Below are 22058 nucleotides of genomic sequence, written 5' to 3' on the forward strand. Positions count from 1 at the left end.
CAGAACCCGTTTTAATACTCATGTCCTTCTCGTTACAGGGAGACACTGGTTTCCCCGGATACCCCGGTCTACTGGTGAGTCTGTTTCCACTGGCAGCCGGAATCCAGACACCAGATCAGATTAGAGATTAGATTAGAGATTTGAGATGAGAGATTAATATTAGATTGGATTAGATTATAGATTAGATTAGAAATTAGAGACCAGATCAGATTAGAGATTAGAATAGATTAGAGATTTGAGATTATTATTAGATTGGATTAGATTAGAGATTAATATTAGATTGGATTAGATTATAGATTAGATTAGATTGGATTAGATTAGAGATCAAATAAGATTAGAGATTATATTAGATTGGATCAGATTAGAGATTAGATCGGATTAGATTAGAGAGTAGATTATATTGGATTAGATTAGACATTATATTAGATTGGATTAGATTAGAGATCAAATAAGATTAGAGATTATTTTAGATTGGATCAGATTAGAGATTATACATTAATATTAGACACCAGATCAGATTCGAGATTATATTAGATTGGATCAGATTAGCTCCTCCAATGAATCGCCACCTTAACGTGGTGGAGGAGTTTGAGTGGCTCAGTGATCCTGGGAGCTATGTTGTCCGGGGCGTCAGCCCCTGGTAGGGTCTCCCAAGGCAAACAGGTCTCGGGGGAGAGCCCAGACTAAGAGCGGTTCAAAAAACCCTGATGATGTACGGCCCACGGAATGAAGCTACCTCGCCCGGACAAGGGAAACCGGGGCACCCTCCCGTAGCCAGACCCGGGAGGGGAGCTCGACGGCGAGCGTCTGGTGGCCGGGCTTTCACCCATGGGGCCCGGTCGGGCTCAGCCCGAAAAAAGATCATGGACCAGCAACCCTGTGGACTCACCACCCGCGGGGGGAAGCATCGGGGTCGGGTGCTATGCAGACCGGGCGGCGGGCCAGGCAGGAGACCTGGGCGAGCCGATCGCCGGCAGCATAGACTAGCTCTAGGGACGTGGAACGTCACCTCGCTAGCGGGGAAAGAGCCGGAGCTGGTGCAGGAGGTGGAGCGGTACCAGCTAGATTTAGTTGGGCTCACCTCCACGCACAGCATGGGCTCTGGAACCAAGCTCCTGGAGAAGGGTTGGACTTTGTCCTTTTCTGGAGTTGCCCAGGGTGAGAGGCGCCGGGCGGGAGTGGGGATACTCACGAGCCCCCGGCTGAGCGCTGCTATGTTGGAGTTTTCCCCGGAGAACGAGAGGGTCGCCTCCCTGCGCCTACGGGTTGCAGGGAGTAAAGCTCTGACTGTTGTCTGTGCTTATGCACCGAACAGCAGTTCGGAGTATCCGGCCTTCTTGGAGTCGGTGGGAGGGGTCCTGGAAAGGGCGCCGCCTGCCGACTCCATAGTTCTCCTGGGAGACTTCAACGCTCACGTGGGCAATGACAGAGAAACCTGGCGGGGCGTGATTGGGAGGAACGGCTTGCCCGATCTGAACCCGAATGGTGTTTTGTTGTTGGACTTCTGTGCTAGCCACAGTTTGTCCATAACGAACACCATGTTCGAGCATAAGGTGGCTCATAAGTGTACCTGGTACCAGAACACCTTAGGCCGGAGATCAATGATCGACTTTGTAGTCGTATCATCTGATCTGCGGCCGTATGTCTTGGACACTCGGGTGAAGAGAGGAGCAGAGCTGTCAACTGATCACCACCTGGTGGTGAGTTGGATCAGATGGCGGGGGAGTCGGCTAGAAAGACCTGGCAAGCCCAAACGTGTAGTGAGGGTGAACTGGGAACGTCTGGCGGAGGATCCTGTCCGGGAGGTCTTCAACTCCCACCTCCGGAAGAACTTCTCACAAATCCCGAGGGAGGCTGGGGACATGGAACCCGAGTGGACCATGTTCAAAGCCTCTATTGTGGACGCGGCTGCTCGGAGCTGTGGCCAGAAGGTCATCGGTGCCCGTCGTGGCGGCAACCCAAGAACCCGGTGGTGGACACCGGGGGTGAGGGAAGCCGTCAAACTGAAGAAGGAGGCCTTTCGGGCCTGGCTGGCCCAGGGGTCTCCTGAAGCAGCTGACGGGTACCGGCAGGCCAGAAGGGCTGCAGCTGCGATGGTCGCGGATGCTAAAACTCGGGCATGGGAGGAGTTCGGGGAGGCCATGGAGAAGGACTTTCGGTTGGCCTCAAGGAAGTTCTGGCAAACCATCCGACGGCTCAGGAAGGGAAAGCAGGGCCTACCCCAGGCTGTTCTCAGCGGGCGGGGGGGGAACTGCTGACCCGGACTGGGGACATCGTCGGGCGGTGGAAAGAGCACTTTGAGGAACTCCTAAACCCGGCTAACATGTCCCCCCGGAGAGGGGGCAGCGCCGGAAGTCTTTGGGGTGGTTTCTCCCATATCCCTGGCAGAGGTCGCTAAGGTAGTCAAAAAGCTCCTTGGTGGCAAGGCGCCAGGGGTGGATGAGATCCGCCCTGAGATGCTGAAAGCACTGGACATTGTTGGGCTGTCTTGGTTGACACGCCTTTTCAGTGTCGCATGGGGGTCGGGAACAGTGCCCATGGACTGGCAGACCGGGGTGGTGGTTCCCATCTTCAAGAAGGGGGACCGGAGAGTGTGCTCAAACTATCGTGGCATCACACTGCTCAGCCTCCCGGGAAAAGCTTATGCCAGAGTGCTGGAAGGGAGGCTCCGACCGCTTGTCGAACCTCAGATTCAAGACGAGCAGTGCGGATTCCGTCCCGGTCGTGGAACAGTGGACCAGCTCTTTACCCTTGCAAGACTACTGGAGGGGTCCTGGGAGTTTGCCCAACCAGTCTACATGTGCTTTGTGGACTTGGAGAAGGCTTTCGACCGGGTCCCTCGGGGGTTTTTGTGGGGGGTGCTGCGGGAGTATGGGGTGCCGGACCCGTTGGCACGGGCTATCCGGTCTTTGTACGCCTGCAGTAGGAGCTGTGTTCGTATCCTCGGTAATAAGTCAGACACGTTCCCGGTGGGTGTTGGCCTCCGCCAGGGCTGCCCTTTATCACCGGTCCTGTTCGTGACCTTCATGGACAGGATATCTAGGCGCAGCCAGGGGGCGGAGAGGATCCGGTTCGGGAGTCTCGGGATCGCCTCTCTGCTGTTCGCGGATGATGTGGTCCTGTTTGCCTCCTCGGATTGTGACGTCCAGCATTCACTGGGGCGTTTTGCAGCCGAGTGTGAAGCGGCAGGGATGAGAGTTAGCGCCTCCAAATCTGAGGCCATGGTGCTCTGCCGGAAACCGGTGGATTGCTCCCTCCAGGTGGGGACAAACTGCCTACCCCAAGCGAAGGAGTTCAAGTATCTCGGGGTCTTGTTCACGAGTGAGGGTAAGGTGGAGCGGGAGATCGACAGACGGATCGGTGCGGCTGCAGCAATAAAACAGGCGCTGTACCGGTCCGTCCTGGTGAAGAGGAGCTGAGCCGGAAGGCGAAGCTCTCCATTTACTGGTCGGTCTATGTTCCAACCCTCACCTATGGTCACGAACTCTGGGTCGTGACCGAAAGAACGAGATCTCGAATACAAGCGGCCGAAATGAGCTTCCTCCGCAGGGTGGCCGGGCTCACCCTTAGAGATAGGGTAAGGAGCTCGGACATCAGGAGGGAGCTTGGAGTCGAGTCGCTGCTCCTTCGTGTCGAAAGGAGTCAGCTGAGGTGGTTCGGGCATCTAGTCAGGATGCCTCCTGGACGCCTCCCACTAGAGGTTTTCCAGGCACGTCCAACTGGTAGGAGACCCCGGGGAAGACCGAGGACACGCTGGAGGGATTATATCTCCCGGCTGGCCTTGGAACGCCTCGGGATCCCCCAGAATGAGCTGGAAAGTGTTGCGGGTGAGAGGGAAGCCTGGGTCGGCCTGCTGAACCTGCTGCCACCGCGACCCGACCCCGGATAAGCGGCTGATAATGGATGGATGGATGGATGGATCAGATTAGAGATTAATATTAGATATTAGAGATCAGATTAGAGATTAAATTAGATTGGATTAGATTAGAGATTAATATTAGATATTAGAGATGAGATATTAGAGATTCAAGATTAGAGACCAGATTAGAGATTATATTCTATTGGATTAGATTAGAGATTAGAGATTAGATTTGATAAAATTTTAGATTTGATTATATTAGATCAGACTAGATTATATTAGATCAGATTATATTATATTAGATTAGATCAGATTAGATAATCCAGAATCCAGAGTTTACTTATTAAACAAAGTTCATCATCAGGGACTTTATGTTTTATAATGTTTTAACATCTCTGACCCGTCTATTATTGCTACTAAGGGATAAACATTTGTGTCATTATATTCATTATTTCCTCTATTTAAAGCATCAGGGGACAGTCAGTCGTCTAGTTATCTGAAATGATGAAGTGATTAGTTTTAAACTGGCCGAGATCAAACTTAAAATGGTTCCTCTGAAGTACTGCGAGTGTTTGGATCTCACAGAAGTTAAATATGAGCATCAGGAAGCATGTTGGAGTCACATGACTGTGTTGTGTTCAGGGTGAAGACGGCCTGCAGGGACCGAACGGGCAGCCGGGACCCAAAGGGAACCGAGGACGAGGCGTAAGCGTTTATTATATATTATATTTATTCATAATGAGACTCTGAGAGCGTGAGCGAGTAAACTGCATCTTATTCTGTCTTCATGCTCAAAGACCTCAGGTTTATTTACCGTTTTTATTCTGACTGCTCCTAGCCGCCTGTAGGGGAGCCAGAAAACACACAGGATGAAAACAGATCACTTTAATTGTTTTGAATTCTATGTTTGGGTAACAGCTAACAGCCACAAGATAACAGTTCAAAGCTAACTGCTACAAGCTAGCAGATAATAGCTCAAAGCTAACAGCTACAAGCTAACAGCTATCAGCTACAAGATAACAGTCTAAAGCTAACAGCTACAAGCTAAACGCTAACAGATAGTAGCTCAAAGCGAACATCTACAAGCTAAAAGCTAGCAGTTAACAGCTTAAAGCTAACAGCTAGCAGCTAACATGTGTTTTGCTTCATGGTGTCTTTGTTTGATCTGATCTCTGCAGGGAAACTCAGGCCGGCCGGGAGAATCAGGCGTGTCAGGAGAAGCAGGATATCCAGGTCACAGGGTGAGTCCTTCATCATTATAATGCTCATCATTGTTTTCGTCACTTTTTAAACAAGTAAACAAACACATGTCTGCCCGTCGTCAGGATTTAATGCTTCTTTTCTTTTACATGATAGTTCATTTATAAGACTTTTGGTGTTTTTCAAAACGAGACATTTTAAGACGTCATCTTGGCTTTGGAAAATTATAATTACTATATTTTAATTATAATTCAAAGATTAATTTATCATGAACATCCTGAGATTCAACACCACCTTAAGGAGGATATATTTCGGTGCCACTTCTACATACCACCTTAAGTCCTGAACTGTCTGTTATACCACCAAGGTTCAAGGTTTTTATTTGGCCATTTGTGCCTAGACCAACAGTCCAGACTCATTGGAATGTTTTTCGCAGCAACATATGACATGTGTTTATGAACGTGTGAAGAGATATCAGGAAGTTGACGGTGTCTCTTCTTCTCCTCCAGGGTCCCAGAGGTCTTCCTGGAGGAAAAGCCATGACTGTAAGTCCACCTTAAAACTCAATGTCACAGGAAAGGTATTACTGTGAGACTCTATTCAGGACGTCTTGTGTGTGTCCTCAGGAGTGTCAGCTGATCACCACCATCAGAGACAACTGTGGTGAGTCAGGGAGAGCAACAGGAAGCTGCATGTCTGCTTTCCCATTTCAGCCACATCATAACTTTTGTTTCTAATTCCTCCACAGCGTGTTCCCTTGGTACGTACCTCCACTCCCACTAGTCTTCATCACAACCTTCATCATACAACCTCTTCAGTCCATGCAGGACGAAGGTCACAGAGAATAGAGATATATAATATAAAGAGCGGCTCAGTGATCCTGGGAGCTACGTTGTCCGGGGCATCAGCCCCTGGTAGGGTCTCCCAAGGCCAACAGGTCTCGGGGGAGAGCCCAGACTAAGAGCGGTTCAAAAAACCCTGATGAATAGCGGCCCACGTATTGCAGTTACCTCGCCTGGACAAGGGAAACTGGGGAATCCTCCTGGAGCCAGAACCAGAAGGGGAGCACGGTGGCGAGCGCCTGGTGGCCGGGCCATCGCCCTGGGCCCCGGTCAAGCTCAGCCCGAAGAATTATCATGGACCCACCACCCCGTAGACCCACCACCCGCAGGGGGAAGCATCGGGGTCGGGTGCTATGTAGACCGGGCGGCGGCCAGGCAGGAGACCTGGGCGAGCCGATCGCCAGCAGCATAGACTAGCTCTAGGGACGTGGAACGTCACCTCGCTAGCGGGGAAAGAGCCTGAGCTGGTGCAGGAGGTGGAGCGGTACCAGCTAGATGTAGTTGGGCTCACCTCCACGCACAGCATGGGCTCTGGAACCAAGCTCCTCGAGAAGGGTTGGACCTTGTCCTTTTCTGGAGTTGCCCAGGGTGAGAGGCGCCAGACGGGATTGGGGATCGAGCCGCCGGCTGAGCGCCGTTGTTGGAGTTTTCCTCGGAGAACGAGAGGGTCGCCTCCTTGCGCCTACGGGTTGCGGGGAGTAAGGCTCTGACTGTTGTTTGTGCTTATACTCCGAACAGTAGTTCGGAGTATCCGGCCTTCTTGGAGTCGGTGGGAGGGGTCCTGGAAAGGGCGCCGCCTGCCGACTCCATAGTTCTCCTGGGAGACTTCAACGCTCACGTGGGCAATGACAGAGAAACCTGGGGGGGCTGATTGGGAGGAACGGCCTGCCCGATCTGAACCGGGGGAGTCGGCTAGAAAGACCTGGAAAGCCCAAACGTGTATTGAGGTTGAACTGGGAAGTCTGGGAGTCTTCAACTCCCATCTCCGGGAAGAACTTTTCACACATTCCGAGGGAGGTTGGGGACATGGAATTCCGGGTGTACCGTGTTCGGGGGGGGGGCCTTAACCGACTTTTGGTTGGCCTCAACCATCCGATGGCTCAGGAAGGGGAAGCAGGGCCTACTACAAGCTGTTCTCAGCGGGGGGGACTGCTGACACAGACGGGGGATATCGTCCGGCGGTGGAAAGAGCACTTTCGGGAACTCCTAAACCCGGCCAACATGTCTCCTGGAGAGGGGGCAGCGCATATATACATATATATATATATATATATATATATATATATATATATACATATTGTAATGTCACGGGTTGTCCCTAGGGCCGTCTAGGGTGGGGCAGTGCAAGAGAGAACCGGAAACAGGCACAGTCAGACGGTGTAAATGAAAACAAAAGTGTATTATTCCATTTCCCTGGTAGTTGCTTTTAAATCAGAAATCAAAAACAAAGTCCATGAATAAACAGAAAGCGTCCCAGGGGGAGAAAGGGGCTATCAAACAAACAAAACTCAACACGGTATAGTCCAAGGGATAGTGTCCTCCTCTTCCTGGTCCTGGGGGCAGTCCTCCTGCTAGTCCAGCTCTTTTCCCCCTCGTGCTCTCCCGTCTGTCCTTTATCAAGCCTCCCAGCCCTGCCTCAATTAGGGGCCATAGGCACCTGCAGCTGGGTACGTGGTGAGGCAGTCTGGGAGATGTAGTGTTGCCCACGGCGGCCATTTTGTGGTGTGGGCGCGGCTCCGTGGGAATGTAGCGTCCCTCCACCACCTGTCCCCTTGTGATGCCACAATATATATGTATATATAGGCTCAGGCTGCATTGAAGCCTACGCAGAGGGGAATGCCGCTGCATAGGCGTCCACCAGTGAGTCCCACTAGTGACAGGATGTCGGCATTGAGTCTGTGAGGGAGACTATGAGGCCGTGGGAATCTCTCGGTGTGGACATCGATGAAGCCTCAGCTTCCCTTTCTTCTCCTCAGCATGAATTCTTCTTTGTTGGTGTCCAGGTCCGTCAGAGTGCCCGGCCTTCCCCACCGAGCTGGTGTTAGGTCTGGACATGTCGGAGGACGTGACCCCGGTGGCCTTCGAGAGGCAGCGTTCCGTCCTCCTGTCCCTGCTGGAGAACATCACCGTCTCCGAGAGCAACTGTCCGACGGGCGCCCGTGTGGCCGTGGTGGGCTACAGCGCCTACACCAAGTACCTGATCCGCTTCCAGGACTACCACCGCAAGTCTCAGCTGATGGAGTCTGTCAAGAACATCGCCCTGGAGAGGACGTCCAACCGGCGCCAGCTGGGGGCCGCCATGCGCTTCGTGGGTCAGAACGTCTTCAAGCGCGTCCGAGCAGGAATGATGATGAGGAAGGTGGCAGTATTCCTCTCTAACGGGCCATCCCCGGATGTTAACGACATCGTCACCGCCGTGATGGAGTACCGGGCCCTCGGCATTGTCCCGGCGATCATCTCTCTGAAGAAGGCTCCCGCCGTTGGTCGAGCCTTGGAGGTAGGTCCTTCAGAAGACATGGTCTGAATCTACACCACATGTTCGCCCTCCAAGATAATCATTTCCTCAGAAGAGAAGATCACAGAATAAAACCCTCGCTGTGACTGAGAAGAACATGTACAAGATAACACTGTAGATGTACAAGATAACACTGATTTCTGGAGATGGATGTTCAGGTTTTCTCCACGTCATCTGATGATTAACGACTGCTGCTGTTTCTCGTCAGGTCGACGACTCAGGAAGCTCCATCTTCAGCGTTCTGGGGAAAGACCCGGCTGCTGACGTGCAGAAGGTCAAGAAGTGTGCCGTCTGTTACGGTACGCACTGAGCCTCATGCCTGGATTCACATGAATCATCAGCAATATTATCATAACTGTGCTTTATTTTTTAATGCTTGGCTTTTGTAGGTTGAACTAACATCTAAGCAAGTGTGAGATTAAATGGAGGACACTGTGTTTGTGTCCACAGTGTAATGGTTTCTACCCAGAATTCATGTTGAGGGTTGAACTGTGTTGATTGCTCTGTTCTTCAGACCCCTGCCAGCGTTCACCGCAGTGCGCCTTCATCCAGGACCCAGTGCAGCCTCAGGAGGTGGACATGGACCTGGTCCTGGTGGTGGACAGCTCCAGGGAGGTGCAGGCTGATGAGTACGCCGGTGTCCAGCAGCTGCTGGGCTCGGTGGTGGAACAGCTGGTCGTGAGCCCGCAGCCCCGCAGGGCCGGCAACCAGGCCCGGGTGGCCGTAGTCCAGCAGGGTGGCGCCCAGGACACCAAGGTAGTGTTTGGCCTCGGGACCTACCAGACCAGCGCCCTGATGAGAAAGCACCTGATCCGGAATATGACGCAGCAAGGAGGCCAGTCGGCCCTGGGACAGACGCTGGAGTTCACCCTGAAGGAGGTGCTGCTGAAGGCCGGCCAGCCCCGGAGGAGGAGGGTGCTGCTGACCGTGGTGGGCACCCAGACGGCACACGAGGACCGAGCCAAGCTGCACTACATCTCCCAGAAGGCCAAGTGTGAGGGAGTGGCGCTGTTCGTGGTGACGGTCGGAGATCGCTACGACCGGACGCAGGTGGAGGAGCTGGTCAGTCTGCCGGTTCACCAGCACCTGATCCACATGGGGAGCCTGAAGACTGAGGAGCAGGGCTACGCCCAGCGCTTCTTCAGGGTCTTCCTCTCCGCCCTCAACAGTAAGACCAGAGGCTCCAAATGTATAGAAATATAAAATATCGCGAAGGTTCTGTCATTCATATTGTTCAGCATCATCGCCACGTTTCACATAATATTCTAATAATATATCACATTCTAGTTTTCTGCCACATGAGCACTTACAATTTACAATTTAATGGAAAGATTTTGAACGTTGTACATTTACTTGTCGTCAAGTATTTAAACTTGAGTTTTAAATACTCGTCCATCACATGAAAGTCTTGATGTATTTCAGAGGGAATGAACACGTATCCGCCTCCTTCCTTCAAACGGACGTGTGGCCAGCTGACAGAACAACCTGGAGGACAAGGGTTCATAAACGGGTAACAAGACGAGAGAAACAGTCCATTCACCTGCACACATTGTGACCACTAAATGCTTTGTAATGCTCCTTAAGATGATGTTTAGAGTTTAACGTGAACTAATACTAAATCATGAAATGTGTCCAGTCAAGGCACAGCGGTGGTGGACTTTGAGGAGTTCGGGGAGCAGGGGGAGGAGAAGTTCCAGGAGCTGACGAGAGGACAGACTCAGACCGGCCAGCTGAACGTCGTCCACACTCTGACCAGAGGAGACGGACAGAGATTTGTCTCTGACTTCAACGGTAGTCCACACAGTGTTGTCATCAGTCAGCTGACGGGGTCAACTTCTAGAAACAGGGTCCACTTCTCATAACAGAGTCCAGCACAGACCCTAACCCTGTGACCTCAACGGGGTCTGTCGGTTCTTTAAAAGGTTTTAAATTCATCAATTAATTTAGCGACAATCAATACCCTTAAAAGGTAATAAAAACTATGAGACAAAATATGTTATGTATGTCTTGATAATGATGACTGATGACCATCAGTGAGCAGGTCTGGGTTCTGAGTCTTTCTTTATCCTGCTGGACTTCATCTGAGAAGAACCAGCATTGTACCAGACCCCTGATAGAAGGTCTTCATCCCAGACCCCTGATAGAAGGTCTTCATCCCAGACCCCTGATAGAAGGTCTTCATCCCAGACCCCTGATAGAAGGTCTGCATCCCAGATCTCTGATAGAAGGTCTTCATCCCAGATCTCTGATAGAAGGTCTTCATCCCAGACCCCTGATAGAAGGTCTTCATCCTAGACCCCTGATAGAAGGTCTTCATCCTAGACCCCTGATAGAAGGTCTTCATCCCAGATCCCTGATAGAAGGTCTTCATTCCAGACCCCTGATAGAAGGTCTTCATCCTAGACCCCTGATAGAAGGTCTTCATCCCAGATCCCTGGTAGAAGGTCTTCATCTCAGACCTCTGATAGAAGGTCTTCATCCCAGACCTCTAATAGAAGGCCTTCATCCCAGACCCCAGATAGAAAGTATTCATCTCAGACCCCTGACAGAAGGTCTTCATCTCAGACCCCTGGTAGAAGGTCCTCATCCCAGACCCCTGATAGGTCTTCATCTCGAGGGAGGATGAGGCCATGGGCCATGTTCAGCCCCTCCAGAGAGGACAAAGCTGCTAGTGACATGTTTACAAACTATAATGTGACTTTTTATGTTTACAGACTATAATATTACTTGTTATGACTTTGTTCACGGCATACTGAGACAGGTCACTAGTATAATGCATTGACAGCCACTTCCTGTAGTTTTATTATAAATGCATTAAAATATTGCACACCAGAATTAAAACAATGCAACCAATGGAACGGGCCCGGTGACTCGTTTTAAACATGGCTGGCACCCCCAAGAGGCTGCAGGCGTCATTACAACCCACACCATCAAAATGCTTCTTAATATCCCTATAAACTCATGTAAAACTTTAGGTTTGTAGTTTTCCGGTCATTGAGTATACATATACATATGTATATGGACATATATATGTATATATTTCAGCCCGGTGCCGGCTGCATGCTGATACTGGTCTCCCGTGTGAGGACCAGGTCCACGTGCGGGTCGTTGACCATACGCCGCTGCATGCGCCCCCTTCTGGTTGTAAACGCTTTGACACGCAGCAGCTGATCGGCTCACTTCTTGATCTTTTACCTTAACATCTCGTCTCTTGTTCTTCATCACAACATCAGAATCACTTCACATGGAGGAAAGCAAACCAATAGAAACATGATTCTAGACTACGAGACAGGAAACCCCTTCAGAGGGTCCAGGTCCTCTGTGGTTCATAACCACGCAGACTAAAACCATAAGATTGTGTGATTCATAACTACTCAGAGACTAAAACCATATGCTTGTTCCAGATCCAGACCTGCTTCCGAGTCCCGTGCTGACCGGCTTCGCCTCCAAAGGTAAAGTCTGCTTCAGCTTTTTGATCCCATGAGCCTTCCTGTTTGGGACATGAGTGCTGAACCGATCAAACGTGTCCTTGCAGAGCGCTGTCTGCTGGTTCAGGACCAGGGCGGCTGCCAGAACTACACCATGGTGTGGTTCTTCGACAGCCAGCAGAAGGAATGCTCTCGCTTCTGGTTCGGCGGCTGCGGCGGCAACGAGAACCGCTTCAAGACGCAAGACGAGTGTGAGGAGCTCTGCGTGACGAAGAGCCGGTGATGAGGAGGAGGAGTCCGGATCGGCTGGAGGACGTCACCAAGGAGACCGTCACCACGGAGACGCTCAGAGACGCCGCTCACTGGTTTCACTGGTTTCAAGGCTTCACAGGCTTTTGACTCGTCTTCTCTCGTGTGTTCGATTCCCTGAGAACCCGTTCTCTTGACCTCGTCTGGAGCAACAGAACACTGTAGAACCGCTGGACGCTCACGTCTTGTTTTGCTTCCCATCAGCTGTTTTTACAACTAAAGATGAACCATCATAACTGAATGTATGCGTCACTGAGTTCTGCAGGTAAAGATGGTCGGTTCCTTTTGAAAGCATTTTAGTGTAAACCGTATCTTATAATTTTAGGATTTTAAATTTGATCCAAATCTAAAAGGTTTTATGAAATAAGATATGAAAGCGTTATTTTTAACCTTTTATTGGATCATTTTATTACAAATGTTTGTTATTGAGGTTTTTGAATGAAGCTTTGAATGTATGTGTATTTTATGATGTCATCACCCTAAATAATAAATGAAAATAAGTTCTTAATTTGAATAAAGCCGTTTTTAATGCGAACAGCTTTCTGTCATCAATAGAACTTTGTTTTGAGAGAAAATGTTGTTGAACAAAGAAAAACATATTTTTTCTATTAAAACTCTTTTTCTGATTCTGAAACAATGGAATCTGATTCTATTCATAGTAAATACTAATATAAAATATATGAGTGACTTTGAGCTCAGACTCCAAACAATAAACAGACGACAGGACCCCAAAATAACGACATCATTATATAATTAATTATGACATGTTATTCCCTCTCGGAGATCTTGACTGAAGTTATTGATCGATTGAGACATGAAGACACTCTTCTAATGTTCCATCAGCATATTAAGAGCACTGATGAGTGAGGCAGGAACTGTGCACAGGAAGCTGCATGTGACATCATCAGAAGCAGCCAATGGGAGGAGGAGGAGGATGATGAAGAGGAGGTCCATGTTTCTGCGTCCTCACTTCCACACTTTGACGATGCCGTCTCTGGACGAGGTGACGATGAAGCCCTGCGTGGTCTGGAAGGTGGCGATGTCGGTGATGATGTCATGATGTCCCACAGGGAGGGATTCTGGGCCGCGGCGAGGAGAGTCCTCCACCGCGCCGCTCTTCTGCTTGCTGTGGATCTCCTGCCGACATGACAAGATTTACTTTAAAATATCACATACATGTTAGAGTTCATGAAATTAAATAAATAAATAGTTAAATTAAAAGGGAAAATTTAATTGAAGACTACAAGTATATAAATAAAATCTATTTATATCACATTTAATCAATTCATTATTATAATATTTTAGGTGCATTTCAAGGCAAATTCATTCATTTATTGAGTCACTTCTATGTATATTTTTGACTTCCGAAGGTTTCGTCCTGCATAGAAATTATTTGTGGACAGACAGAAGGATCGATTATCGCTCTGTGCCCGAGGAAGGACCAACAACAGGAAGGACCAACCACAGGAAGGACCAACCACAGGAAGGACCAATAACAGGAGGGACCAACCACAGGAAGGACCAACAACAGGAAGGACCAACAACAGGAAGGACCAATAACAGGAAGGACCAACAACAGGAAGGACCAACCACAGGAAGGACCAACCACAGGAAGGACCAACAACAGGAAGGACCAATAACAGGAAGGACCAACCACAGGAAGGACTAACAACAGGAAGGACCAGCCACAGGAAGGACTAACAACAGGAAGGACCAATAACAGGAAGGACCAACAACAGGAAGGACCAACAACAGGAAGGACCAACCACAGGAAGGACCAATAACAGGAGGGACCAACAACAGGAAGGACCAACAACCGGAAGGACCAACCACAGGAAGGACCAATAACAGGAGGGACCAATAACAGGAAGGACCAACAACAGGAAGGACCAATAACAGGAAGGACCAACAACAGGAAGGACAAACAACAGGAAGGACCAATAACAGGAAGGACCAACAACAGGAAGGACTAACAACAGGAAGGACCAATAACAGGAAGGACCAACAACAGGAAGGACCAACCACAGGAAGGACCAATAACAGGAGGGACCAATAACAGGAAGGACCAACAACAGGAAGGACCAATAACAGGAAGGACCAACAACAGGAAGGACAAACAACAGGAAGGACCAATAACAGGAAGGACCAACAACAGGACGGACCAGCCACAGGAAGGACCAACAACAGGAAGGACCAGCCACAGGAAGGACCAACAACAGGAAGGACTAACAACAGGAAGGACCAATAACAGGAAGGACCAACCACAGGAAGGACTAACAACAGGAAGGACCAATAACAGGAAGGACCAGCCACAGGAAGGACCAACAACAGGAAGGACCAACCACAGGAAGGACCAATAACAGGAAGGACAAACAACAGGAAGGACCAATAACAGGAAGGACCAACAACAGGAAGGATCAGCCACAGGAAGGACCAACAACAGGAAGGACTAACAACAGGAAGGACTAACAACAGGAAGGACCAATACCAGGAAGGACCAACCACAGGAAGGACTAACAACAGGAAGGACTAATAACAGGAAGGACCAGCCACAGGAAGGACCAACAACAGGAAGGACCAACAACAGGAAGGACCAACCACAGGAAGGACAAACAACAGGAAGGACCAGCCACAGGAAGGACCAGCCACAGGAAGGACTAACAACAGGAAGGACTAACAACAGGAAGGACCAACCACAAGAAGGACCAATAATAGGAAGGACCAGCCACAGGAAGGACCAACAACAGGAAGGACCAACAACAGGAAGGACTAACAACAGGAAGGACTAACCACAGGAAGGACTAACCACAGGAAGGACCAACAACAGGAAGGACCAACAACAGGAAGGACTAACAACAGGAAGGACCCATAACAGGAAGGACCAACCACAGGAAGGACCAATAACAGGAAGGACCAACCACAGGAAGGGCCAACAACAGGAAGGACCAACAACAGGAAGGACCAACCACAGGAAGGACCAGCCACAGGAAGGACCAACAACAGGAAGGACCAATAACAGGAAGGACCAGCCACAGGAAGGACCAGCCACAGGAAGGACCAATAACAGGAAGGACCAGCCACAGGAAGGACCAACAACAGGAAGGACCAATAACAGGAAGGACCAATAACAGGAAGGACCAGCCACAGGAAGGACCAACAACAGGAAGGACCAACAACAGGAAGGACCAACAACAGGAAGGACCAATAACAGGAAGGAACAGCCACAGGAAGGACCAATAACAGGAAGGACCAGCCACAGGAAGGACCAACAACAGGAAGGACCAATAACAGGAAGGACCAATAACAGGAAGGACCAGCCACAGGAAGGACCAACAACAGGAAGGACCAACAACAGGAAGGACCAACCACAGGAAGGACCAACCACAGGAAGGACCAGCCACAGGAAGGACCAGCCACAGGAAGGACCAACAACAGGAAGGACCAACAACAGGAAGGACCAATAACAGGAAGGACCAGCCACAGGAAGGACCAACAACAGGAAGGACCAACAACAGGAAGGACCAATAACAGGAAGGACCAATAACAGGAAGGACCAGCCACAGGAAGGACCAATAACAGGAAGGACCAGCCACAGGAAGGACCAACAACAGGAAGGACCAACAACAGGAAGGACCAATAACAGGAAGGACCAGCCACAGGAAGGACCAACAACAGGAAGGACCAACAACAGGAAGGACCAATAACAGGAAGGACCAATAACAGGAAGGACCAGCCACAGGAAGGACCAACAACAGGAAGGACCAACAACAGGAAGGACCAACAACAGGAAGGACCAACCACAGGAAGGACCAATAACAGGAAGGACTAACAACAGGAAGGACCAATAACAGGAAGGACCAACCACAGGAAGGACAAACAACAGGAAGGACCAATAACAGGAAGGACCAGCCACAGGAAGGACCAACAACAGGAAGGACCAACAACAGGAAGGACTAACAACAGGAAGGACCAATAACAGGAAGGACCAGCCACAGGAAGGACCAACAACAGGAAGGACCAACCACAGGAAGGACAAACAACAGGAAGGACCAATAACAGGAAGGACCAGCCACAGGAAGGACCAACAACAGGAAGGACCAACAACAGGAAGGACTAACAACAGGAAGGACTAACCACAGGAAGGACCAACAACAGGAAGGACCAACAACAGGAAGGACTAACAACAGGAAGGACCAACCACAGGAAGGACTAACAACAGGAAGGACCAATAACAGGAAAGACCAGCCACAGGAAGGACCAACAACAGGAAAGACCAACCACAGGAAGGACCAATAACAGGAAGGACCAGCCACAGGAAGGACCAGCCACAGGAAGGACCAACAACAGGAAGGACCAACAACAGGAAGGACCAACAACAGGAAGGACCAATAACAGGAAGGACCAGCCACAGGAAGGACCAACAACAGGAAGGACCATTAACAGGAAGGACCAATAACAGGAAGGACCAACAACAGGAAGGACCAATAACAGGAAGGACCAATAACAGGAAGGACCAGCCACAGGAAGGACCAATAACAGGAAGGACCAGCCACAGGAAGGACCAACAACAGGAAGGACCAACAACAGGAAGGACCAATAACAGGAAGGACCAGCCACAGGAAGGACCAGCCACAGGAAGGACCAACAACAGGAAGGACCAATAACAGGAAGGACCAATAACAGGAAGGACCAGCCACAGGAAGGACCAACAACAGGAAGGACCATTAACAGGAAGGACCAACAACAGGAAGGACCAACAACAGGAAGGACCAATAACAGGAAGGACCAATAACAGGAAGGACCAGCCACAGGAAGGACCAATAACAGGAAGGACCAGCCACAGGAAGGACCAACAACAGGAAGGACCAACAACAGGAAGGACCAATAACAGGAAGGACCAGCCACAGGAAGGACCAACAACAGGAAGGACCAACAACAGGAAGGACCAATAACAGGAAGGACCAGCCACAGGAAGGACCAGCCACAGGAAGGACCAACAACAGGAAGGACCAACAACAGGAAGGACCAACCACAGGAAGGACCAATAACAGGAAGGACTAACAACAGGAAGGACCAATAACAGGAAGGACCAACCACAGGAAGGACAAACAACAGGAAGGACCAATAACAGGAAGGACCAGCCACAGGAAGGACAAACAACAGGAAGGACCAATAACAGGAAGGACCAGCCACAGGAAGGACCAACAACAGGAAGGACTAACAACAGGAAGGACTAACAACAGGAAGGACCAACCACAGGAAGGACCAACCACAGGAAGGACCAATAACAGGAAGGACCAGCCACAGGAAGGACCAACAACAGGAAGGACCAACAACAGGAAGGACTAACAACAGGAAGGACTAACCACAGGAAGGACCAACAACAGGAAGGACCAATAACAGGAAGGACTAACAACAGGAAGGACCAATAACAGGAAGGACCAACCACAGGAAGGACTAACAACAGGAAGGACCAATAACAGGAAAGACCAGCCACAGGAAGGACCAACAACAGGAAGGACCAACCACAGGAAGGACCAATAACAGGAAGGACCAATAACAGGAAGGACCAACCACAGGAAGGACCAGCCACAGGAAGGACCAGCCACAGGAAGGACCAACAACAGGAAGGACCAATAACAGGAAGGACCAATAACAGGAAGGACCAGCCACAGGAAGGACCAATAACAGGAAGGACCAGCCACAGGAAGGACCAATAACAGGAAGGACCAGCCACAGGAAGGACCAACAACAGGAAGGACCAATAACAGGAAGGACCAGCCACAGGAAGGACCAACAACAGGAAGGACCAATAACAGGAAGGACCAATAACAGGAAGGACCAATAACAGGAAGGACCAGCCACAGGAAGGACCAACAACAGGAAGGACCAACAACAGGAAGGACCAGCCACAGGAAGGACCAGCCACATTGTGCCTGCGAGGCCGAGCCGCTCACCTGCACCACTTCGGTTCCCTCGATGATCTTCCGGCTGTAGAGGACGGACGGACAGTGCAGCGAGTCGTTGGCTCCTCCCGCCACGATGTAGGACCTCTCCGGGTACGCCAAGTCCCAGAACCTGAACACACAACAACCATCAGGGACCAAGGCCAGCGGGTTCTGGTCCGAGTCTCACTCGGGTTTCCCAGATTGATGCATGAACAGCATGACCCCTGACCTTTGTAGGGGTGAACAGTTTTATTGACGTATTATTATTCAGTAATGTATTATATATAACATATATATTAAACAATACCAATGAGCCGATATGAAAGACGATAAGGTGCTTGATATTGTTGAACCTTCATTGTGTGAAAGATATTGGTTGTGTGTTCATAAAGTAAACATGACAGGTATTGGTTGTGGTTGTGGGTCAGACTGTGTGGTTGTGGGTCAGACCTGATCCTCATGTCAGACCCGGCGGTCAGCAGAAGAGGGTTCCCATCAGCAGGACTACAGTAGACACCGTGAACACTGTGAGGAGACGGCTGCAGAGAAACACACTCAGCTCATCATGTGGAGAGATAGATCCAATAACCAACATGAACCCAGCACGAACCCAGCACACACACACACACACACACACACACACACACACACACACACACACACACACACACACACCTGCATCTCAGAGAGTGGAGGAGCAGAGCTCGCCCAGAGGGTGAATTTACGATCTCCGGTCTCCATGTCCCACATCGACACTTCATTATTCCCCTGGACAGCTGCAGACATTCATTAGTATTATTATTTATACTACATTATTATTATTGTATGATTTATATTACATTATTATTATTGTATGATTGATACTAGATTCGGAATGAACAGATCCTCCTCTCACCTGCGATGACAGATGATTGGTAGAGCGGATGCATCAGCAGTCGTCTGATTCGTGCTCGGGCCGGGTGGGAGTGGTTTGAGATGGGGAGCTGGAACCGCATATCCCAGCATGCCATGGTGCCGCTGCTCGTACCTGTGGAGGAAACAGGAAGTGGGTAAACAGAATGATAATCCAGCTATTTCAGTTTAATATAATCTAATGTTGATATATTTGCACTGGAATTCATCAATCATAAAAACTGCCCATATTTTACTGTAGAATAATGGTTAAGATATATAACCCAACCTGAACCTACATATATAGAATATGATGTTAAGATATATAACCCAACCTGAACCTACATATATAGAATATGATGTTAAGATATATAACCCAACCTGAACCTACATATATAGAATATGATGTTAAGATATATAACCCAACCTGAACCTACATATATAGAATTGAGGATTGGGTTATGTAAAATACGAGTTCTTTTCTTTTCTAAGTTCTTTTAATTTTCTCTTTATGCATTATAACTAAATTGTTTTGAGTGAAATTATCTTCCATCACAAGTCTAAATATGGTCATAGTAGATCCTGTGTCTTGCAGCTGACCTTTTGTGTTTTTTTAATCTGTATTTTTGTAGCTGTGGCCACAAACACTGTTGAACGTGTGATCAGGTTCAGGGGATGTTGAACCACAGACACCGATTACTCACAATGTCTCAAATACACATAATCTGTCTGGCAGACCAGGCAGCATCGGCAGGTCTCACCTGTCAAATCTGTGTACAAAGGCGCCAGTTAGTCCCACTAAATGTTTCAAGGATACATAAATCTGTCTGACTGTCTTGAAGTTGCTCTGAAACAGTAACTACAAACACTTTTGAACATGTGACCGAGGTCAAAGTATGTTGTAACCACACACACACCTGTTACTCCCACTATGTCGCGATAGGGATCTTCCCACACACTTGCCTATATATACTGTGATAAACTGGGCACCCTTCAGTTCCTCTTGGGCTCTGTCCCAGAGACTGAACCACTCAGTTTGAAAAATCAAACAGAGATTTCCCCACATTGTAATACTGGTAACTGCTTCTAAGCACTGCAGGGATTTTCTCCAAGACAAAAAGGAAGCGGTTGATGAATTACAATGTGACTTTTGCTCTTGTAGCTTTTTAAACATATGATACTGGTAAACTGACTCTTAGCTGCTGAACCTTCAAGTAAAAAAACCTTCAAGTAAAAAAAAGACTCAGTTATGGTACTGTGTGTATAATAACTCTTGTTAAAATAAAATCTATACTCTCAAATAAGAGTGTACTAATAAGAACTCTACTCAATAGGGACTCCCGTTTAATGGAATAAGATCACTTCCAGGTTTTTCGAGATGAAGAAGGTAACACCGGGCCGAGGCCATTGGCCAGGGAACACAATCCAGCACGATCCTGCCTCGTTTCCAGATCCAGACAAATGTAAGTAATTGTTTGGGTTGCACTGTGTGTAAAACGGTTCATCTTCCTTTCCTATTAGAGGAAACAGTTCAGTGGAGACGTGGCTCAATAGTAGGGTTGGGTACCGAGAACCGGTGCCAGGATGGCACCGGTTCCAACACGTCCGGTACCTACCGGACCGAAAAGCAACGCAGATTTCGGTGCTTCCTTCCGGTGCCTGAGCCGATTTAAATACTTTTTTTTTTACACTACTCTGTAAAGTTGCACGATATATAGATACTAAAAAGGTAGCGCGGTACCCGCACGCTAAAAACGATTATTAAAATAGCGCGGATCAGAGCGCACTGCTGCTCTGCTCTCTGTCTGCCTGCATTCAAAGCGGGGCTCGAGGGGGCGGGGCTCGAGGGGGCGGGGCTTCCAGCGCTCACACACACACAGTGCGCGCACACAGAGATCGCTGCAGACACGAGCACGAGCTTTTGAACGTCCGTCCTCGGCTTGATGGAACAAATCTCTCCAGTTGATATTAATGGTGACGTGTAGTCCAGTAAAGCAGCAGTTTTAGGATCCAACAGAGTCTGAGTTCTGTTGCACACGGTCCCATCAGGCCATGATGCTGGTGTCTGTTCTTTTTTAAATATATATTTTTATAGTTTGAAGTTAAAAGGTTTGAAGTTGTAGTTTGAAGCATGTTTTGTATGTATTTATTTATTTATATCTATAGTATACTTAAAACAGTTAATAATATTGTTCAATTTGAAGAAAAAAAAAAAATATATATACACAATTGACCTCATTTGATTCATTTGGCCATATACCTTACCTGAGTAGCCCAGACTTTCATATATTTTTCTGTTTGTGGCCCTCGGTGAAAAACGCTTTGACCCCCCTGATATATATGTATATATATATATATATATATATATATATATATATATATATATATATATATATATATATATATATATATATATATATATATATATATATATATATATATGTGTGTATATCTATATATATATATACACACATATATATACATACATATATATATATATACACACATATATATATATAATGTGGCCCTCGGTGAAAAACGCTTTGACACCCCTGATATATATGTATATATATATATATATATATATATATATATATATATATATATATATAATATATACACATATATATACATATATATATATATACACATATATATACATATATATATATATATATATATATATACACACATATATATATATATATATCTATATATATATCTATATATATATATCTATATATATATAGATATATATATATATATCTATATATATATAGATATATATATATATATAGATATATATCAGGGGTGTCAAAGCGTTTTTCACCGAGGGCCACAAACAGAAAAATATATGAAAGTCTGGGCTACTCAGGTAAGGTATATGGCCAAATGAATCAAATGAGGTCAATTATGTATATGTATATGTATGTATATATATATATATATATATATATATATATATATATATATATATATATATATATATATATATAAAAATCACATCAGAGGAAATTTGGCCTTTTCCAAGCTCCAGTAAAGTCGGTAGGGAGAGAAACTGAAGCT

General features: G+C 47.9%; 2 protein-coding genes across 5 annotated transcripts in view; one reads left to right on the top strand and one right to left on the bottom strand.

The window, feature by feature from the left end:
* The window catches only part of col6a4a (collagen, type VI, alpha 4a), a gene marked incomplete at its 5' end in the record, with an annotated part of 38513 nt that extends 25852 nt beyond the window's left edge, over window positions 1-12661 (top strand). The window contains 13 exons of the mRNA XM_079227203.1: window positions 39-74; window positions 4502-4564; window positions 5038-5100; window positions 5569-5604; window positions 5686-5722; window positions 5808-5819; window positions 7905-8398; window positions 8625-8715; window positions 8931-9584; window positions 9839-9926; window positions 10053-10207; window positions 11821-11868; window positions 11952-12661. Of these exons, the coding sequence (XP_079083329.1) occupies window positions 39-74; window positions 4502-4564; window positions 5038-5100; window positions 5569-5604; window positions 5686-5722; window positions 5808-5819; window positions 7905-8398; window positions 8625-8715; window positions 8931-9584; window positions 9839-9926; window positions 10053-10207; window positions 11821-11868; window positions 11952-12127 (1953 nt within the window). The 3' untranslated portion in view covers window positions 12128-12661. The remainder of the gene's footprint in view (window positions 1-38; window positions 75-4501; window positions 4565-5037; window positions 5101-5568; window positions 5605-5685; window positions 5723-5807; window positions 5820-7904; window positions 8399-8624; window positions 8716-8930; window positions 9585-9838; window positions 9927-10052; window positions 10208-11820; window positions 11869-11951) is intronic.
* Window positions 12662-12800: 139 nt separating this feature from the next.
* Window positions 12801-22058, bottom strand: part of pik3r4 (phosphoinositide-3-kinase, regulatory subunit 4) — a gene marked incomplete at its 5' end in the record, with an annotated part of 38985 nt that continues 29727 nt past the window's right edge. For all 4 annotated transcript variants that reach the window (XM_079227207.1, XM_079227205.1, XM_079227206.1 and 1 more), the window contains 5 exons: window positions 12801-13290; window positions 18111-18231; window positions 18552-18640; window positions 18777-18877; window positions 18997-19128. In XM_079227207.1, the coding sequence (XP_079083333.1) occupies window positions 13120-13290; window positions 18111-18231; window positions 18552-18640; window positions 18777-18877; window positions 18997-19128 (614 nt within the window). In that variant the 3' untranslated portion in view covers window positions 12801-13119. The remainder of the gene's footprint in view (window positions 13291-18110; window positions 18232-18551; window positions 18641-18776; window positions 18878-18996; window positions 19129-22058) is intronic.

This window comes from Taurulus bubalis (assembly GCF_910589615.1).
Source record: "Taurulus bubalis genome assembly, chromosome: 12".
Taxonomy (NCBI): domain Eukaryota; kingdom Metazoa; phylum Chordata; class Actinopteri; order Perciformes; family Cottidae; genus Taurulus; species Taurulus bubalis.